This window comes from Pteropus vampyrus, unplaced genomic scaffold (genome assembly GCF_000151845.1).
Source record: "Pteropus vampyrus isolate Shadow unplaced genomic scaffold, Pvam_2.0 Scaffold350, whole genome shotgun sequence".
NCBI lineage: Eukaryota > Metazoa > Chordata > Mammalia > Chiroptera > Pteropodidae > Pteropus > Pteropus vampyrus.
The window spans coordinates 818,424-834,807 of NW_011889131.1; the positions used below are offsets into that span (position 1 = coordinate 818,424).

The 16,384-nt window shown below is 42.3% G+C and overlaps 1 protein-coding gene across 1 annotated transcript in view; it reads left to right on the forward strand.

The window, feature by feature from the left end:
• The window catches only part of ENTPD4 (ectonucleoside triphosphate diphosphohydrolase 4), a 31,369-nt gene extending 20,971 nt beyond the window's left edge, over positions 1-10,398 (forward strand). Inside the window, exons 9-12 of the mRNA XM_023522592.1 lie at positions 2,201-2,543; positions 4,266-4,351; positions 5,248-5,409; positions 6,598-10,398. Coding sequence (XP_023378360.1) covers positions 2,201-2,543; positions 4,266-4,351; positions 5,248-5,409; positions 6,598-6,826 — 820 coding nt within the window. The 3' untranslated portion in view covers positions 6,827-10,398. The remainder of the gene's footprint in view (positions 1-2,200; positions 2,544-4,265; positions 4,352-5,247; positions 5,410-6,597) is intronic.
• Positions 10,399-16,384: the final 5,986 nt, after the last annotated feature.

Sequence of the window (16,384 nt, forward strand, 5' to 3'; positions counted from 1 at the left end):
GACAGGAGCATGTCAGCACTGTCAGCTCTTTATTCCCCTGCCGGCCGAGCTGGGAGAAGCAAAAGGACACCTGGGTTCTGCCTTTGGCCCTACATCCCACCAGGCTCCAAAGAAGGCGCGCGCTCTCAGACCCACGCCTCCCTTGATGGCTTAGAAATTTCACTATCAGGATATTACAGTAGCTAGCAGCCCTGGGTGATACATTCCAGATTGCAGAGTTCTTGGGAAACTCAGATGTGGGCCACTGCAGATGTCCTGGAGCCTGTAGTAAGTGATGATACATTTGTCATTATTGATAAAATTAAATTATGTGATGTTCTGGAAAACCAGCTTGTGCAGTTACTCAAGAGAAAGGAATGATCTAGAAGTCAAAATTAGTGATTTTAAATACTTATAGCAGCGAAATTTTAAAAAATGTGTTTATAAACAATTCTGGTATAGAAAATACATAAAACAAATAAAAGCAAACTTTATCGATTTAAGTTTATTTTCTAAGTATATAATTATTTATTTGAAGTTAGTTCATAAGAGCAGAAAAGCCATTTGGATGAATAAAAATATCTGAAATCTGGAATTATGTAAAATACCCTATTAATTACTATTGTGTTTGCTTTGATGAAATAATTTTAATATCCCTAATTCACAGAAGTAAATGATAGTATATTTCCTTGATCAATTTAATCTTAAACCTGTGGAGGCCCAAACTTTAAGAAACACCAAGTCAGAGCCATTTAGTACCACATTTTCCAGAAATTAACATATGTAAATAGGGAAAGCAATAAAAACCTGATTTTTGTCTACTCCAGGCATTAACTGAATAGTGTTGGTTAAGAAATTGGTAGTCCCACAGTTTCTTTTTTAAAGTGGTGTATTATATAACACATTTTAATACAATTATTTTTTATAATAGTCTTGAAATATTTTATAAATGATATTTAAATCAGAATTTTGGCTAAACACCTTCTTCTGCAACCCTGGTTTTTACTGATTGTTTTAATGTCAGGAAGCTTGTATAATAGACAATTTAGTGGTACTTCTTAATTTAGATGTAAGGCAAGCAACTAAACACAGTAGCATGAAGTATACATTTGGTTGGTGTTGGACTTGTATAAATGTTAGCCATCACTTTTTGCATATCATGCATTGAACCTTGAATGCATATTTATCTCTCTGCCATAGTAGCGATGATTGATTTTTTTAATTAAACATTTTTGAGTAGTGGCAAAGACCTTAATTTATTACACTCAGGTATACATAGCAGGATGCCAGATCTTCATGCCTGGGAGTTTCATTGGGAAGTAGTACGCATAGTGCATTTCAGTGAGCAAAGCTGATTTTTCTACGGGACTTCTCAGAGCCTATAATACAGTAGAAGCACTATTATCTACAGCAATTGGGATGAGTGGTTGATTCACTTTTTAAAAATCAGTTAAAACAGAATCATAAAAATAGAATCAAACCTCAAGCATTTTGTTTTAACTTATGTATTATTTGCCAATCCTTTGCTCTGGACTAAAGTGTTTTTTTAGGCTATGTCTGTCATTTCTCTGGCGTGTACTGCACCCACTCATCTTGACGTCATTTTGTCTTTCTCTAAATACGAAGGACTTAACGACATTTGTGAAACAATTCGATACCCGGTCCATCTAGACTTTTACTGATTTTTCTCAACTCTTTTAAAATCTTGCAAACACATAATTTGATAACAGCTTTCTGGCAATTTACCTTTATCATGTTTTTCTAAGGCATCTGACCTAGTTTTCACAGGATCAGTTACTTCTTTTCACAATCGCACTTCATTGATATATGATTAAAATCACAATCTCTAGTAGCAGAAATGGGGCTAGGAACAACACAGTGGGTGGGCACGCACCTGCAGCCAGCAGGAGACTGAGCGGGGCTTACTGACAGCGCGCTCCGCAGCCGGGACACCAGGCTGCGTACAGGGAACAGAAAGTTTCAGGTCACCTGACCCGGTAGGTGTTTCACTGGACTCTTAAGGTGCCTGCTGTACGAGAGTGTATATCATGAATCTCCAAGAGGGCTCAAGTGTGTCTTTCCCTAACTTAATGATCCTGGAACACTTCTTTATTCCCACAGAATACCTTGCAGGGCTCATGTTCTACAGAACACGTTTTGAGAGGCACTGACTTGCAGCCACTCCTTCAGAACACAATTTTCTGTCAGTCACATGATAAAGTTTCTCTTTGTCCCATAGGCTGCTAGGTAAGCAGACTGGTCTGGCTCCTGATACTCCATACCTGGACCCCTGCTTACCCCTGGACATTAAAGATGAAATCCAGCAAAACGGACAGACCATGTACCTGCGGGGAACAGGAGACTTTGACCTGTGTCGAGAGACCCTCCAGCCTTTCATGAACAAAACAAATGAGACGCAGACTTCCCTCAATGGGGTCTACCAGCCCCCAATTCACTTCCAGAACAGTGAATTCTATGGCTTTTCTGAATTCTACTATTGCACTGAAGATGTGTTGCGAATGGGTGGAGATTACAACGCTGCTGCGTTTACTAAAGCTGCAAAGGTAACCTTCAAAGAAACCACCTCCTGTGTGCTTTTGAGAGACTGGTGTGGACAGTGGCAGGTCATGTCCTGCCCACACTTTTGGAGGCTCCGGTCAAGGAGAAGGGGAAGGTGGAGGGTGGAGGTGCTCATGCAGCACGCTGGGAATCCTGTTCCCATGGCTGGGCAAGAGAAGTAGTCACGGCAGAAGCAAAAGGCTCTTGTGAGCCGGTTTCTGCCCACCATTCCGTAAACTTCTCTGGTCATCGGTGGCCTCCAGATTATTTTATATATTACCGTCAGAATTATTATCTGACAGTACTCCAGGACTCCTGTTCTTCTGTTCTCCTTGCCTTTCTGACAGTTTCTTAGACTCTTTCAAAGGTTCCCCCCTTCAAGCCCCTTAAACCTTGGTGATACCAGACTTCCACTCTTGGCTTTCTGACCTTCAGGGTCTCGGATGGTCCCACCCATGCTCATGGATTGCTGCTTCCTCTCAAGAGGAGGCTGCAGTCCTGACCCCTTCGCAGTGCCTACTAGATGTCACAGCTCCAAACACATCCACCGTTTTCTCCCCGCTCTGTTCCTGTTCTGTCGTCCAGTTAAAGGCATCATTAACCATCCGGTCCCCCTCCCTGAAATCCAGGAGTTACAGCCTTCTCCCTGTCACTCCATCCCTCGCAGGACACCCCCGTATAATCAGTCATCAAGCACATTGATAGCGCAGATATTTCTCAAACCCCTCCCTACTTTCTGACCTACTCCTGTCCTAGTCCAGGCCCCTTTCTGTCACCTGCACTATTGCAGGAGCCTCCCAGCTGATCTTTGCATCTGGTCTTCCTCCATTATTCATCTTCCAACCGTTCCCAGAGTGTTGTCTAAACACAAGTGTAGTCACCTGCTCTCCTATATAAAATCATCAGCTTCCTTTTGCTCCAGGATGAATTTCAAATCCCTTAGCATGTCATCCCCACCCTGTAGCCTTGTCTCCCCACCTAGCACTTTATACTGTTCATTTCCTTCACATCTGTGCTACTTGCCATCTCATCTTCGATCATTTCCACTGCCCGAAATACCTGTCCTCACCCTCTTACCCCAGGATGAGTGAGTGCTGTTCTCTCTGTTCCCTGTTGCAAGTTTCACTGCCTCTCTGAGCCTCAGTTTCTCCATCTTTTAAGTAGAGGTTAGACTAGTAGCCATGTCGAGGAGTCGTTTTAAGTATTAAAGTGTTATATTTAGAAAGGCTCTTGTACAGTGCTCAGTAAATGCTAGTTATTAATGTTATTACAAATAACTTCAGGAAGAGGTGGCACCCCGCAAGGACAGAGCCTTTTGTAACTGTCCTTGTGTTCCCAGAACTTTGCATGTGTCACCACAGATGTAGGTACTCAGTCTGAACTAGCTAGTGCACCACTTCACTTTTCCAAAAGTTTATGCCTGTCACACACAGTCACAGAGGGAGAAAATAAGCCATCTTGAAGAAGTTGGTTGTGGGCAGTAAAATTCTCTTTAACAATAACTGGCAGAATTTAAAGACAAAGAACAAGCATTGTCTTTGCTAATCAGCAGATATTCACTGAGTGTATGTCTTGTCTTTTTGGTCCACACACGTAAGTTAAGCTTGCGTTTCCTAATTGGAAGGATATGTTTGTCATGAATATGAATTCGGTAAACCTCTTTTAAAATGAAAAGAATGTTTAATAAACAGTTACTAATGATTTATTTTGGGTGAAATTTCTTTCAGGATTATTGTGCAACAAAGTGGTCAATCTTACGGGAGCGCTTTGACCGAGGACTGTATGCCTCTCACGCTGACCTCCACAGGCTAAAGTGAGTAGTGGACAGCCAAGTCCAGGGCATTTTTAAGAGACCGCGCATTCACTACTGGCCCCTGGCTTGCCACACCCTGGCCCCGGCCTGCCTTTTTGTCCTCGTCAGTCACTCTTCTTCATCTACCCTGGGCTCTTTGCAATCGGGATCACAAATTCTTGTTCAAAACATATTTTTGCTCAATTTCGCTGTTTTTTTCCTCCTGGAATTCCCCTGTTTATTCTTTGCTTGTTGAAGTCCTGCCCAGACATTAGAGTCAGGTCAGACGCTTTCAAGCCTTCCTCTGCCCTTTTAGCCGGACTCCATCCTTTTGAGTCTCCAGGGCACTCATTGTGTCTCTCTAGTGGTGTTTATCATGTTCTGCTTTGTTTATAGTTATTTGTTGCTTTTTAAAAATTCTCATTCATTATGTCATTTAAGTATATTGACTATCTTATTTGTTATTATATCTTATTACTTGGCTAGCCCAGTGTTTTGCAAATAAGCCTCTGATAAATATTTAGAATCATAGAATATCAGAGCTGAAAAGGACCCCCCTATCTTCTCATTTTATAATAAAGAAACTGAGGTCCTAAGAAGTTGAAACTTGTTCAGTATTGATTGAATGAGAAAAAGATAAAATGTCTGAGGAAAAAATCTGTCATGGCAACATATTAAGTTACACTGAGACCAAGTTCGTGAGCTGATTGATTTTGACAGGTTAACTGTCATATTGTGGGACACGGGGCATAAACCAAGTAAATCAGCTTGAAATGCATGAGGTTGGTGTGGCTGCTCAGCACTGGCCTCGTGAAGCCTTTGCACCATGTTGGTCACAGAAGGGAAGGCTGTCTCTGTGTGCAGTTCATTTTGACAAATGAATCAGCCCCCCTTCTGTTTGTGCTTGGTGTTTGTAGGTATCAGTGCTTCAAATCTGCCTGGATGTTTGAGGTGTTTCACAGGGGCTTTTCATTTCCTGTCAACTATAAAAATTTAAAGACAGCCTTGCAAGTTTATGACAAGGAGGTTCAATGGACCCTCGGAGCAATCCTTTACAGGACCCGCTTTTTGCCCTTAAGGTATGGCCGTGAATTTGGTCAACGAGAATCAAACGAAAGATCATTTTCTGCAGTTATGATGTGTCATGGCAGCCATGGTGTGCGGATGTCTGGGGTACTGCTGTTGGCGCTGGCCGTGCGCAGACTGCGGAGTCAGTGAAGTTCGACTTCGCTCTTCCCTCCCCAGAGCCGCCTCCCTTCCCACCCTTCCCATCCCGTCACATGCTGCACAAAAGGCTTGATGATTTTCAACTGTCTGCTCCCTAAGCCCTGCACAGAAGGGTTTATTCCAGGGTTCTTAACCTTTACGGCCTTGGACCCCTTCTCAAAATGTTGTTTTTAATGCTAACACGTAGTTTACTGTGGAAAGCAATGTATTGAAATATATTTATGAAAATATTACGGAAAACAAATATAGTAATCTATGGGATATAGTAATCTACGTTCTTTATTAACACACAAAATAACAATATCTGGCAGCAGAACTAGTACCTTCTGTGATTTCAGTGTAGTGGTGGGTGTTGATATTTTGAGGCATTTACAAAACACCACAGTGTGATATAAAAAAATCTGTGAGTTTCACTAGGAACAAAGTCACAAGTGCTGCTGCTACTACAGTAGTTTGTTGTCCACATGCATGTTCGACAGAAAAACTACATTACAGTCAGATTGGTGCATTTTCCCCTTCAAGTTCACAGACCTGGCTGTCAGTTGACCCCCACGTCAGAACCCTGGTTTACTGGTAAATGAATGTGGTCTTAGCTTTTTTGTTTTTTTTCCCCTCCTCATTTATTTTACCATCTCCCAGTAGCTCTGTTAACTGCAAAAATTGTGAGTCATGGGGATTCCTGATCGCAAACCTGGTTTGATCCCACATCAGCTTCCATGTGTTAGCGAAACCCTCACAGTTCTTCTAAATTCCCTGATTTTTTGTTACCCAAATTATGATGGTAACTACTATATATAGACTTATGAAGACACGTTATCTTGTCGATACTTAAAACGGCCCTCTGTTAGGCCATATTCTCTTACATTTCAGAGATAAGTTAACTGAGTCTCAAAGACAAGGTGACAGGTTTTGTCTGCAGAAACCCAGGTTTCTCCAGCCCATATCCAGTGAATAGACTGTTATGTCACATTCCTTGCCAGATTAGTTCTCTGTTACCTCTCATTAGGTTTGTTTGTTTGTTTGTGTTTCCACGTGGGCAGAGATATCCAGCAGGAGACCTTCCGGGCCAGTCACGCTCACTGGCGGGGCTTCTCCTTTGTCTACAATCACTACCTGTTCTCCGGCTGCTTCCTGGTGGTCCTGCTCTCCATCCTCCTCTACCTGCTGCGGCTCCGACGCATTCACAGGTGGACACTGCGCAGCGGTTCGGCCGCCACCCTCTGGCTGGAGGAGGGCCTTCCCGCCCAGAAGATTGCGGGTACCCTGTGAAGCAGAGTGAGAGAGCCCAGGAAGACTTTCTAACGGAAAAGCCATTTTTGCCTCAGGGTTTCTCCTCTTTATTCTCATTTGGTTTTATTTTTCCTTTCCCTTTTTGTTCCTTGAAACAGAAACAAAATCCATTATTTGTAAACTCTGCCATCCTGGCAATATTGTATTTGGCCCCGTTTTGTATACAGCTTTAAGTTGAGGAGTAAGAAAAAAGGAAAATCACTTCATTTTTGCTGCATAGAATATCTGCCAAAAATTCCTAAGCTTTTCGGTTTTTCTTTAAGGTTTGTTTAATTTTAAACAGATGCACTTTGATATTGGAGGAAAAAAAAAAAAAAAGCAAAGAGGTCGTTTATCAGACATTGGACTGAAGAGTGATAGTTCTCCAGAACCAAAAACTCACTGACTGAAGTTAAAATGCTTTTTTTCCCTCTATCTTGAAAGCCCGAACCTAGTGAGAGTGACGTTTAGTTTTTATTTATTGTTCAGATCTGTCACTATATGTTTTCTTTGCAGGTCTAAAAAATCAAAATTGTTTATATCCAAAATAGAGAAATATAATACCTAAAATAGAGAAAAAATAGTTACCAGGAGGTAACTTTTTAAAAAATCGATAGTGAAGAGACCTGAAAAATGTGAAATAATGACTAAGAGCACTGTGTGTGTGTGCGCGCGTGCGTGTAAAATGCTAATGAAAGGGAATGAGGGAATAATGTTCTTTCAAAACACACGCTTCAGAATTTACTGTTTCATTTCATTTAGAAAGCTCCCCATTATCATTATCTTTTCCTGACACAGGTAATTACTTTCTTGGGAATTCTCATACATAGTTTTTTAGGTGAAGTTCTTTTTGTGCGTGTGCATATGTGTGTACGTGTGTGCGTGTGTGGGTGTACACACGCACGCACACACACACACACACAGTCTCTTAACTCCAGAACAGTTAAATTCGTCTAGCTGGTAGCAAAGTTATATTTCGAAAACCCTTCGCTCCCATTTCAGAAATTATTCATTAGAGAAAGACTTCCGATTCTGAAGCCCTTCTTTAACTTAGGGGGAAAAGCTGGATTTTTATCCTATTGCCTACTTAAAACCATGGTATACTATATATCAATGATTTAAAAAAGATTACAAATTTATGAAAGAAATGCAAATTATCCTATTCTGTGCTCTTCAAAGTGAATATAATAATACCAATGAAAAAATCATTGGTAGAATATTTGCCTCTCAAATATTCAGAAGATGTGAGGAGCTGTGTGGTGTTACAGCGTCTAATGTGGAGAGAGTTGTTTCAGAGATGATGGAGATAAATGTCCCTGTGAAAGAGCCAGCTTCTAAGTGCTGGTCTCCTGATATTAAGTCCCTGGTCCCTTGGCAAACACTTTCTTATCCAGACCCAGCCACACACAAGCTGTGGCATAGATACACCGGGAGTAGAGTGAGCTGGTGTGCTTCTCGAATTCTTAGATGGTTTCACCCTGTAGACTATGGATGGCTTTAGTGGTCAAGAGGAAGTAAGTTTATACTTTAGCTTTTCTCCCACCAACCGTTTGGAATAGTAAGGCCCTAACCTATAGATTGAAGTTTTTCAGGTGCCTAGAGTATGTGATTTTGCCTTTAAAATCAAGGATAAGCCAGCATGAGCACAGATTTAAATAGGTCTTAATTAAGACTTCATACTGTAAATGGCCACTTTTTGGATAAAGGGTGCCAGCTCTGTGCCGTTCAGGCAGCAGAGGAGAGACAGAGTTGTTCTGCTTTATGCCTGGCATAAGGACCCCTCTGCAAGGACCCACCTCACTCTCCAAAAGAAATCCCCAAGTTAGGGTTCCAAGGCCTACGCAGCCTTAGACTTTGCACAGGTCAGTCCCGTGCTCCCCTGCCAAAGAACTCCCTGGAGAAGGGCTCGGCAGGCTGTGGCCCATGGGGAAAACCCAGAAGACCCTTGAGCTCAGAATGGTGTTTCAATTTTTCAAGGGTAAAGACAAAAAAATAATGAATATGCAACAGAGACTATATGGCCTGTGGAAGGTAAAATATTTACAAAATTTCCCTTTACAGAAGACATTTGCTGACCCCTACGCAAACAGTCACATTCAAGAAAGGATATCACAGTAGCATCCTCTTAATTCAGGAAGATGGTTATCATTTGTGGGCACAAAAAGATGGCCAAGAGAGGTGACCAAACTTCAATCTTAAAATATTTGTTTATGCACCAGAATTTCACTTTTTAACTTTTCCTCTAGATTACTTTCAAGATCAGTTTTCTAATAAACCAGGAAACATGATCCCCAAATTTAAAAAGTGCTGTTCGAGAGGACTCACTGCGAGCCTTGTGCTCAGACGTCTGTGGTCACAAGAAGACCTCACGTAGTTTTTCACCACCCTGTGTCACAGGAGAGAGGACAGTGGCGCTTTCTCTCAGTGGCGCAGAGGTGGCTGGGGTGAGAGGCAAGCCAGGGAGGAGCTTAATTCAGGAGAAGAACTAATGTCAATTAAGGTCTGGCCAAGTAGGCCATAAACTCTGAATTCGTGTAATAGAAAGCAGAGGAAATTGGACTGGTGGGAACTTGCTAAAAGCCTCGTTGCAGGTTGAACGTTCTGTTCGATCTTGGCAGAAGCACAGTACAGTAAACGCTCCTGTTCCTCGTCATATTGTGTGCTGCTCCGTTTTTAACCTCCAGAGGATGTTCTCAAAGGTTTTACAGTCCATTTAAGGAAATCACGGTAAAAGGACAGACTGTTTTGTACAGTGGGTTTTGCATATCTTCACCCTAAACTGCTGGGTTTAGGCAGCGCTCCCCAACCTGGGGGTGAACTGAAGAGGCAGCTCCTGGCTCATCCTGGCCACCCTGGAGGCTGGGAAGAACACTTGTTCACCACTCACTGTCTATACCCGTGCTCTCAGGTTGGCAAGCTCTGGATTAACAGATATTTAAATTTGAAACTCAGGCCTACATAGAATAGTTTTCCTTATAAGGAGCATGCATCACTTAGCAAGAAACTCAAAAAGGCAAATGTGTTTTCCAAGTTTGTTTTCTTTCACCTTTAGAAAAATTTTGCGTGGTAATGTGCAATGCAGCAAAACTACCTATAAGTAAATTATTTTGTTATTTATTTCTATTTCGTTGTTTTGTCTTTTTATGATCTCGATTTTCCCTTTCAATAATAAATGATGTAACCAATCAAGGAGAATTCTTTGTTCTATTACTAAGATTATACTTTACAGTTAGGAATTACAAAAACTAAAGGAGTGTCTTTAAATGTGTTTTTATTTAAATGATGTTTTCTCCATTCAAGGTAAGAATAATTATTTGGGGGGGATCGTGGTGGTGTCATATCACTTTTTATACTTGGCAGCCTCCCACTGTCACACACTCCAACGGGTGTTGAGAATCAAAATGAAGAGTTCATTGATGACCCATCGATGACCCATCGACTTGTGTGACCTTGCTTTCTTGTGGTTTAAATAGATTTTTTTTTCCTGATGTTTTGAGTCTTCTTATCTGTTACAATGCTTAGTTGAACTTGAATCTAAATTCAGTAAAATAAATTGTCAGAGTCTGACTACACACTCTGTGTGGTTGCCGTGTCTGACGTGCACGTGGTGAAGCGCTATTCTATCTGTTGCAGAGGGAGAAGCCTGCGTCCTGCGGCCCAGAAGCCGACTATTTCCACAAGGAGAAGTATTTACCAAGACGTGTAGCATAAGCCATTCACCAGCAATAAAGGCCATACCAGGACAAGCATTTATAATTTGATTTTCAAGTACCTACTACCTATGCATATAGACAAGAAAAATGAAATTGACCAAGTTTTAGGTATTTTCTAAATACTAAAAACAAATGCTGACCTTATACCATTTCGCAATTCAATCTAAACTTAAGCCATTGGCTTATTTCCAGAGAAATATGAACCACATTTTTAATGTTAATAATAACTCTTAGAAGCTAGAGCTCTTTTTCAGCTATTTGAGAATATATAAATAGAGGTTTTCCTGGAGGAGGGAGGTGGGCCTCAGCCATAACCTGAAAATAGTTGATCCAGACAGATGGGTAGGGAAGGGGACCAGCCGTCAACAACAAAAATAAAGGCCTAAACCATGCGTGACAAGAGGAGAGAGGCAGGCGGACAAGGGGGGAGTGCAGAGAGCGGCGTGAGCTCCGGGCCCGGACAGCAGGCCGCCGGATAGTAACGTTCGAAGAGAGCTTGCTTGAGGAATTTCGAGGCGGTGCAATAAATACAGGTCTTTGTGCTGGAGTGGTATTTACATTAAAACATCCAAGGCATCTAAAGATGTCTAAATTTTATTCCACTCGATTGAAGGGAAGTACGTGGCTGTTTCTAATGGCTACCCGTGTTAACAGATCTGAAGGACGATGGTTCGGGTTTTTTGTCTGTCATCTGTTTCCATTCCATTCGTCCCATAAATCTGGAATGCACCAGTGGATCTTTTTTTTTTTTTTTTTTAAGCTCCTGATATGCTAATGGTTGCACAAAGGGGCTTGTGGCACTCACTGGTCTGGGGGCACAGAGTCAGACTTCTTATGTAAAGGTCCTCAAAAGACAGAGGGGCGACCTTTAATCCTAAAGCCCGACTTGGCAGGTTCTGCGATTTGCCTGGAGCTTTGGTGTCAGGATGAAATACCTTAAGTGTCCTCGCCACCCCAGCTTGTCTGGGAGGGCCTGATTGCCTCAGCCTGTGATCCAGCCCCCTCTTAAAAGAAGCATTGATCTGTTGAGGTGTTTCCATTTGTTTTCAGCAAGGTTTGTTCCCCTCCCCAGTGCGGCATTGCCTCTTTCTATTAATACATCCATTAAGGTTGACAGTCCTGCCGCGGGGAAAGACGGGGCCACTTGGCCTTCTATCTGTGCCCTTCACCCTTGATCCTGTTTGACAGGTGAATTGCTTCTGGGCTCCAGACTTCACGGCCACTTAAAGGTTTCTGTCAACAGCCTGTCGTGTGTAAGAGACCCAAACAAGTAGCCCAAACAAGAAACCTGGCCTTAAGAAGGGTTTCTGCTCTGAAAAAAATACTGAAAGCTCCTCACAGAACGTAATGGAGATAGGCACAAAAGACAGCCTTCTTGTTTCAACACATAAACTCAGTAAAATGGAGGGAAAGGAGATTTTTTTTTTTTCTCCTAAAAGAAGGAGAAGGGGAAAAGTTAGTTTGTGGCCAGGTCATTGGCAGACAAAGAATTGTCTTTCTAACTCCCAGTGTGGGACTTACTCTTTCATTGTGTTAATTCTAGAAAGTCCCCATGCTGGCTCTTCTTACTTTTCTCATAGGCTAGTAGTTTTAATACCACATTTCACCTTTCTTTTTCTTCATGACAATCAGTTTGAAGCAGGCATTTTGGGGAACGTGAATCAAACTCTTCTTGCCTGTGATTATATGACAAACTCCAGGAACCAGACTCAGTACTTTCTCCTCCAAAGATTCTGTTTTCCCACCTGGCACAAGCTTTGTTTAAAACCAGATTACAGATTCAAAAAGATTGAGACTCATATGTTCTGTGGGCTCCACTCAGCCTGTAACGTCCTTTATTTGGGTCATAACAGCACAAGAGAATTTTCTGGAATTTCCTGGCTGTTCTCCATAATGTTCAAATTACATTTTTAAATTCTCTTCAACCTTCTGTGACTCTGTTGTCCATCGGTATATCTGTTCCAACCCTGAACCTTCTTGAACATGGATCATGACGTGTTTACTTTCTGTATTTCTATATTTACAACTAATCCAATAAAGAAACACTTTGTAGCATATAGTACTTCATAAATCTTTATAGTAATCAAAATCTAGTTTCTTTGTCAAATCAGCTCTAGGTTTCTAGGGTTCATAAAACAACTATTTTATACATTTTTTTATTTTCAGTCTTCTTTCCGGGTGGCAGAGTTTTGTGCAATTTCGAAACCACGTACAATATGATGTGAAGGGCGAAACTGAATTCCAGGCCCGTCTCAGTCATCTGTCCCCTTCATCCCTCCCACCATTAAGTACGTTTAGGGATCATTACATTTTAAAGCTATGTTTAGAAAGCCTAGGAGGACCTAACTTACCTCAAGTGGTTTTCTTTCTTCTTAACCTAATCTTGAATAAAAGAAAAAGGAAAAAGAAACCCCAGAATTAGTGATGAGTATGGGCAAAGTAAGATGGATGTTTTTCAAAGCCCATAGTAGAGAAAATAATTTCTGTATATTGAACTTATTCTAAGCATAGTTTCAGAATTTTATTCACTCAAAATTGTAAGAGGGAATAGGATAGATTTAGCTACATCAAAAGTAAGGATTTTTGTTTGAAAGCCATCACAGTCCAAGCTAACATGGCAGATTGAGAACAGGGATTAATATATCCATCTATATGAGGTTTCTTGAAAATCAACAAGAAAAAAATCAAAAGAAAAAGGCTATTGATAGGTGATTCACAGAAGCACAGGCCCAAATGATTAACAAGAAGAGAGAAACTGAGTGGGCTGGAGAAAAGCAAATGAAATGAAAGAGCCTCTATGTTATGCCCCTCAGAATTGCCAAACTTAAAGTGTTGACAATGATACGGAGACAGTCACTTAGGTATTGCTGTGGTGGTGAACTGCGGGCACCCTGGAAAGCAAGCTGGCAGCACTTTAGCTGTGAGCATGTCCAACAGCTAGTGCTCCCCAGAGAAATGCCCACCTGGGTCCATAAGGGGACTACAGAAGGATGCTCTCCACCGTGCTACTTGAGTCACTGTGTTGCTGGAGGCAAGCCGCTCTTGGATGGGCAGAAGGTAGCAGATGCATGCTATGGAGACAATGTAAGAGACAATGAATTTTAAAAGGAATGTTGAATCTTTAACAAAGAAATGAAATTTGTAGCTTAACGTCATTTATGTAAGTGTAAAGCACACAACACTGTAGGTCCTGAGGATGTGCATATTTTGACTATATGGGGGGATACTATTTGCTTATGAAAGGGGGGACAAAAGATAAAACTGGTCTCTTTGTTTTAGGCTGACCAACTGTACCCATTTGCTCGAGTCCTTCCTGGTTTTAGTGCTGAAAGCTTCACATCCCAGCAAAGCCCTCAGCTCACAGCCAGTGGGGCGGCTGGTTACCCTTCCACCACCAACACCTCCACCTAGTATCTTCAACATGGCAGCCTTGAAAACCCTAAATCAGACCACACCAACCTACACATCACTCAAAGAAGAACCAAAATCTTTATAATGGCCTATCAGGCATACACAGTATGCCTCCACACCTCTCCGACCTCCTCAAATTTCTCTCCCCTACTCACTCTGCTCCAGCCCCACTGGCCTCGGAATTTCAATGGCTTTCTCTCGCATTGAGGCCCACCCGGCCGCCTTCTTAAAACTGAAAACACCTACTTAAGCTCCTACCCTCCCTCTTACCCTGTTTCAGCTTTTTCCTCATGGTAACTACCTCCTTCTCGCATGCTCTGTATTCACTGTGCTCCTTGTAACTCTCTCTGCTAGAATGTAATCCGCCGGGACGGGAGTTTCCGCTTGTTTCCATGTTGTCTCTCCAGTGCCTGGCATAGGGTCTGACACACAGCAAAGGCTCAATAATATTTGTGGAACATAAGAAAAGGTCTTTGAAGGAAGGGGTAACAGTGGGCTGAGGACTAAAGAGCAGGCTTAGCTCCACTCTGGGGCCTGGGTGCAGGAAGCAGCTTCCTTTATTGGAAGGAAAGAAAGTGCTTCTCATGAAGAATCAACATGATAGCATAATCATGGCCTTTGAGGTGCCAGGCGGGCTGTTCTAAGTACTTTATTAACTTATAGAATCCTGAAGACAATATCATAAGGTGGTTTATTCATTATCTTCATCGTATAGGTGGAGAAACAGACACGCAGAGGTTCCATTACTTGCCCACAGCTGCATAGCTGGTAAGTGGTGGGGCTCGCAGCCTGGCCCCAGCCTGTACTCTAGAGCTGCACTGTTCAGTTTGGCAGCCACCAGCCAGCCACATGTGGCCAGTCCCAGTTATGATGGGCTGTAAGTGCAAACTATACACCAGATTTCAAAGGCTTAGTACAAAACAAAAAAGGTAAACTATCTCAATTTGTTTATATTGGTTACATAGGATGTGATAATATTTTGGCTATATTAAGTTAAATAAAATATGCTATTAGACTAATATGACATGTTTCTTTTAACTTTTTTTAATGTGGACACTAGAAACTTTTAAATTACCTGTATTCTCAAATTATATTTCGATCGGAAAACGAGGTCCTCGGACCTGCGGCATCCGTGTGGCCACGGCCCCATAGAAGTGCCAAAGCTTGGGGCGGGTCTAAGACCTGAACCAGAGTCTTCATTTTACAAGATCTCCAGGTCACTCACAGTGCACACTGAATGCTGAGAAATGTTGCTTTAGACCAGGAGCCAGCAAATATTTTCTCTAAAGAGCCAGAGAATGAACATTTCAGCTTAGCAGACCATAAGACTTCTGTCTGAAACTTACTTCACTCTGCTCTTATAGTGTGAAATGAGTCATGGGTAATATGCAAATGAATGGGTGTGGCTTTATGCCAATAAAACGTTTTTTCTTTACAAAATGCGGCTGGTGGGCCCATCCCGCCCATGGGCAGTAGTTTGCCAATCCTGACTCTAGGCCACTACCCTATGCTGGGTTTAATGTTAGGAAAGGACCTCCCGCCTCCAAGATACCACCCTCTTTCTTTCATTTCCTTCCGGACCCCTCTTGAGAGTTGCAGGCCCTTATTTCTGTTTCCTACCAGATGTTACTTAGATGACCCATAGGATCCTAAACTCAAGCCCAAATAGGAACGCTTCATGCCCCATACCTCCTCTCTCTATGCACCACTCAGCCAGAAACGGGAAGTCATTCGAAATGATTTCTGTCACCCTCTCTCTCTATCTAAGCAGTCACCAATCAAGTTTCAGACCCACCATTTTTGTTTGTTTTGTTTGTTTTGGATATAAGATTCCAGGTGCAGCTCAGTCATTCCATCTGGATAGTTTCCTCTCAGAGGCTGACCAAGGGCCCCATTGACAAGTCTGAGTGGTTTCCAGATCAGGGGCTGAGTCTGACTGTGTTCCAGCTACAGAAAGTGATGTCGCCACCTAGCGGCTGTGGGTCCACACCAACTCGCTCGCTCTGTGAACCTGAACAACAAACAGCCATAGCTTCAACTCGACTGTTAGTGGTGTCAACTCAGCACGTAAAGTCAGGAGGCTAGAAATAAGTGACAAAGGGTCTTGGGGTTTGCAAACCAAAAACACAATTAGACAGCACCCAGTGGTTTCTGATGAAGAGAGAAAAGCTAAGTGTTCTTACAGCAAAATGTACATTCTTGAGAAGAATCGGTCCTGCATTCTTAGCCTCTGTATTGGTCCAGTAATCTTCCAGATGAGTGGCGGTGTGGATACTGGATGTCAGGTGGTCGGGACAGATGAACGTTCTTTCTGAAGCTGGAGTGAATCTGGAGGTTAAAAGTGTAAGAGTCAGATGACAGGAAGAATGGCCCTACCCTTGAGACGTGGGCAGACGTGGGGGAGAGGGTCAGGAGTGTAGTTTGGGACACAGCA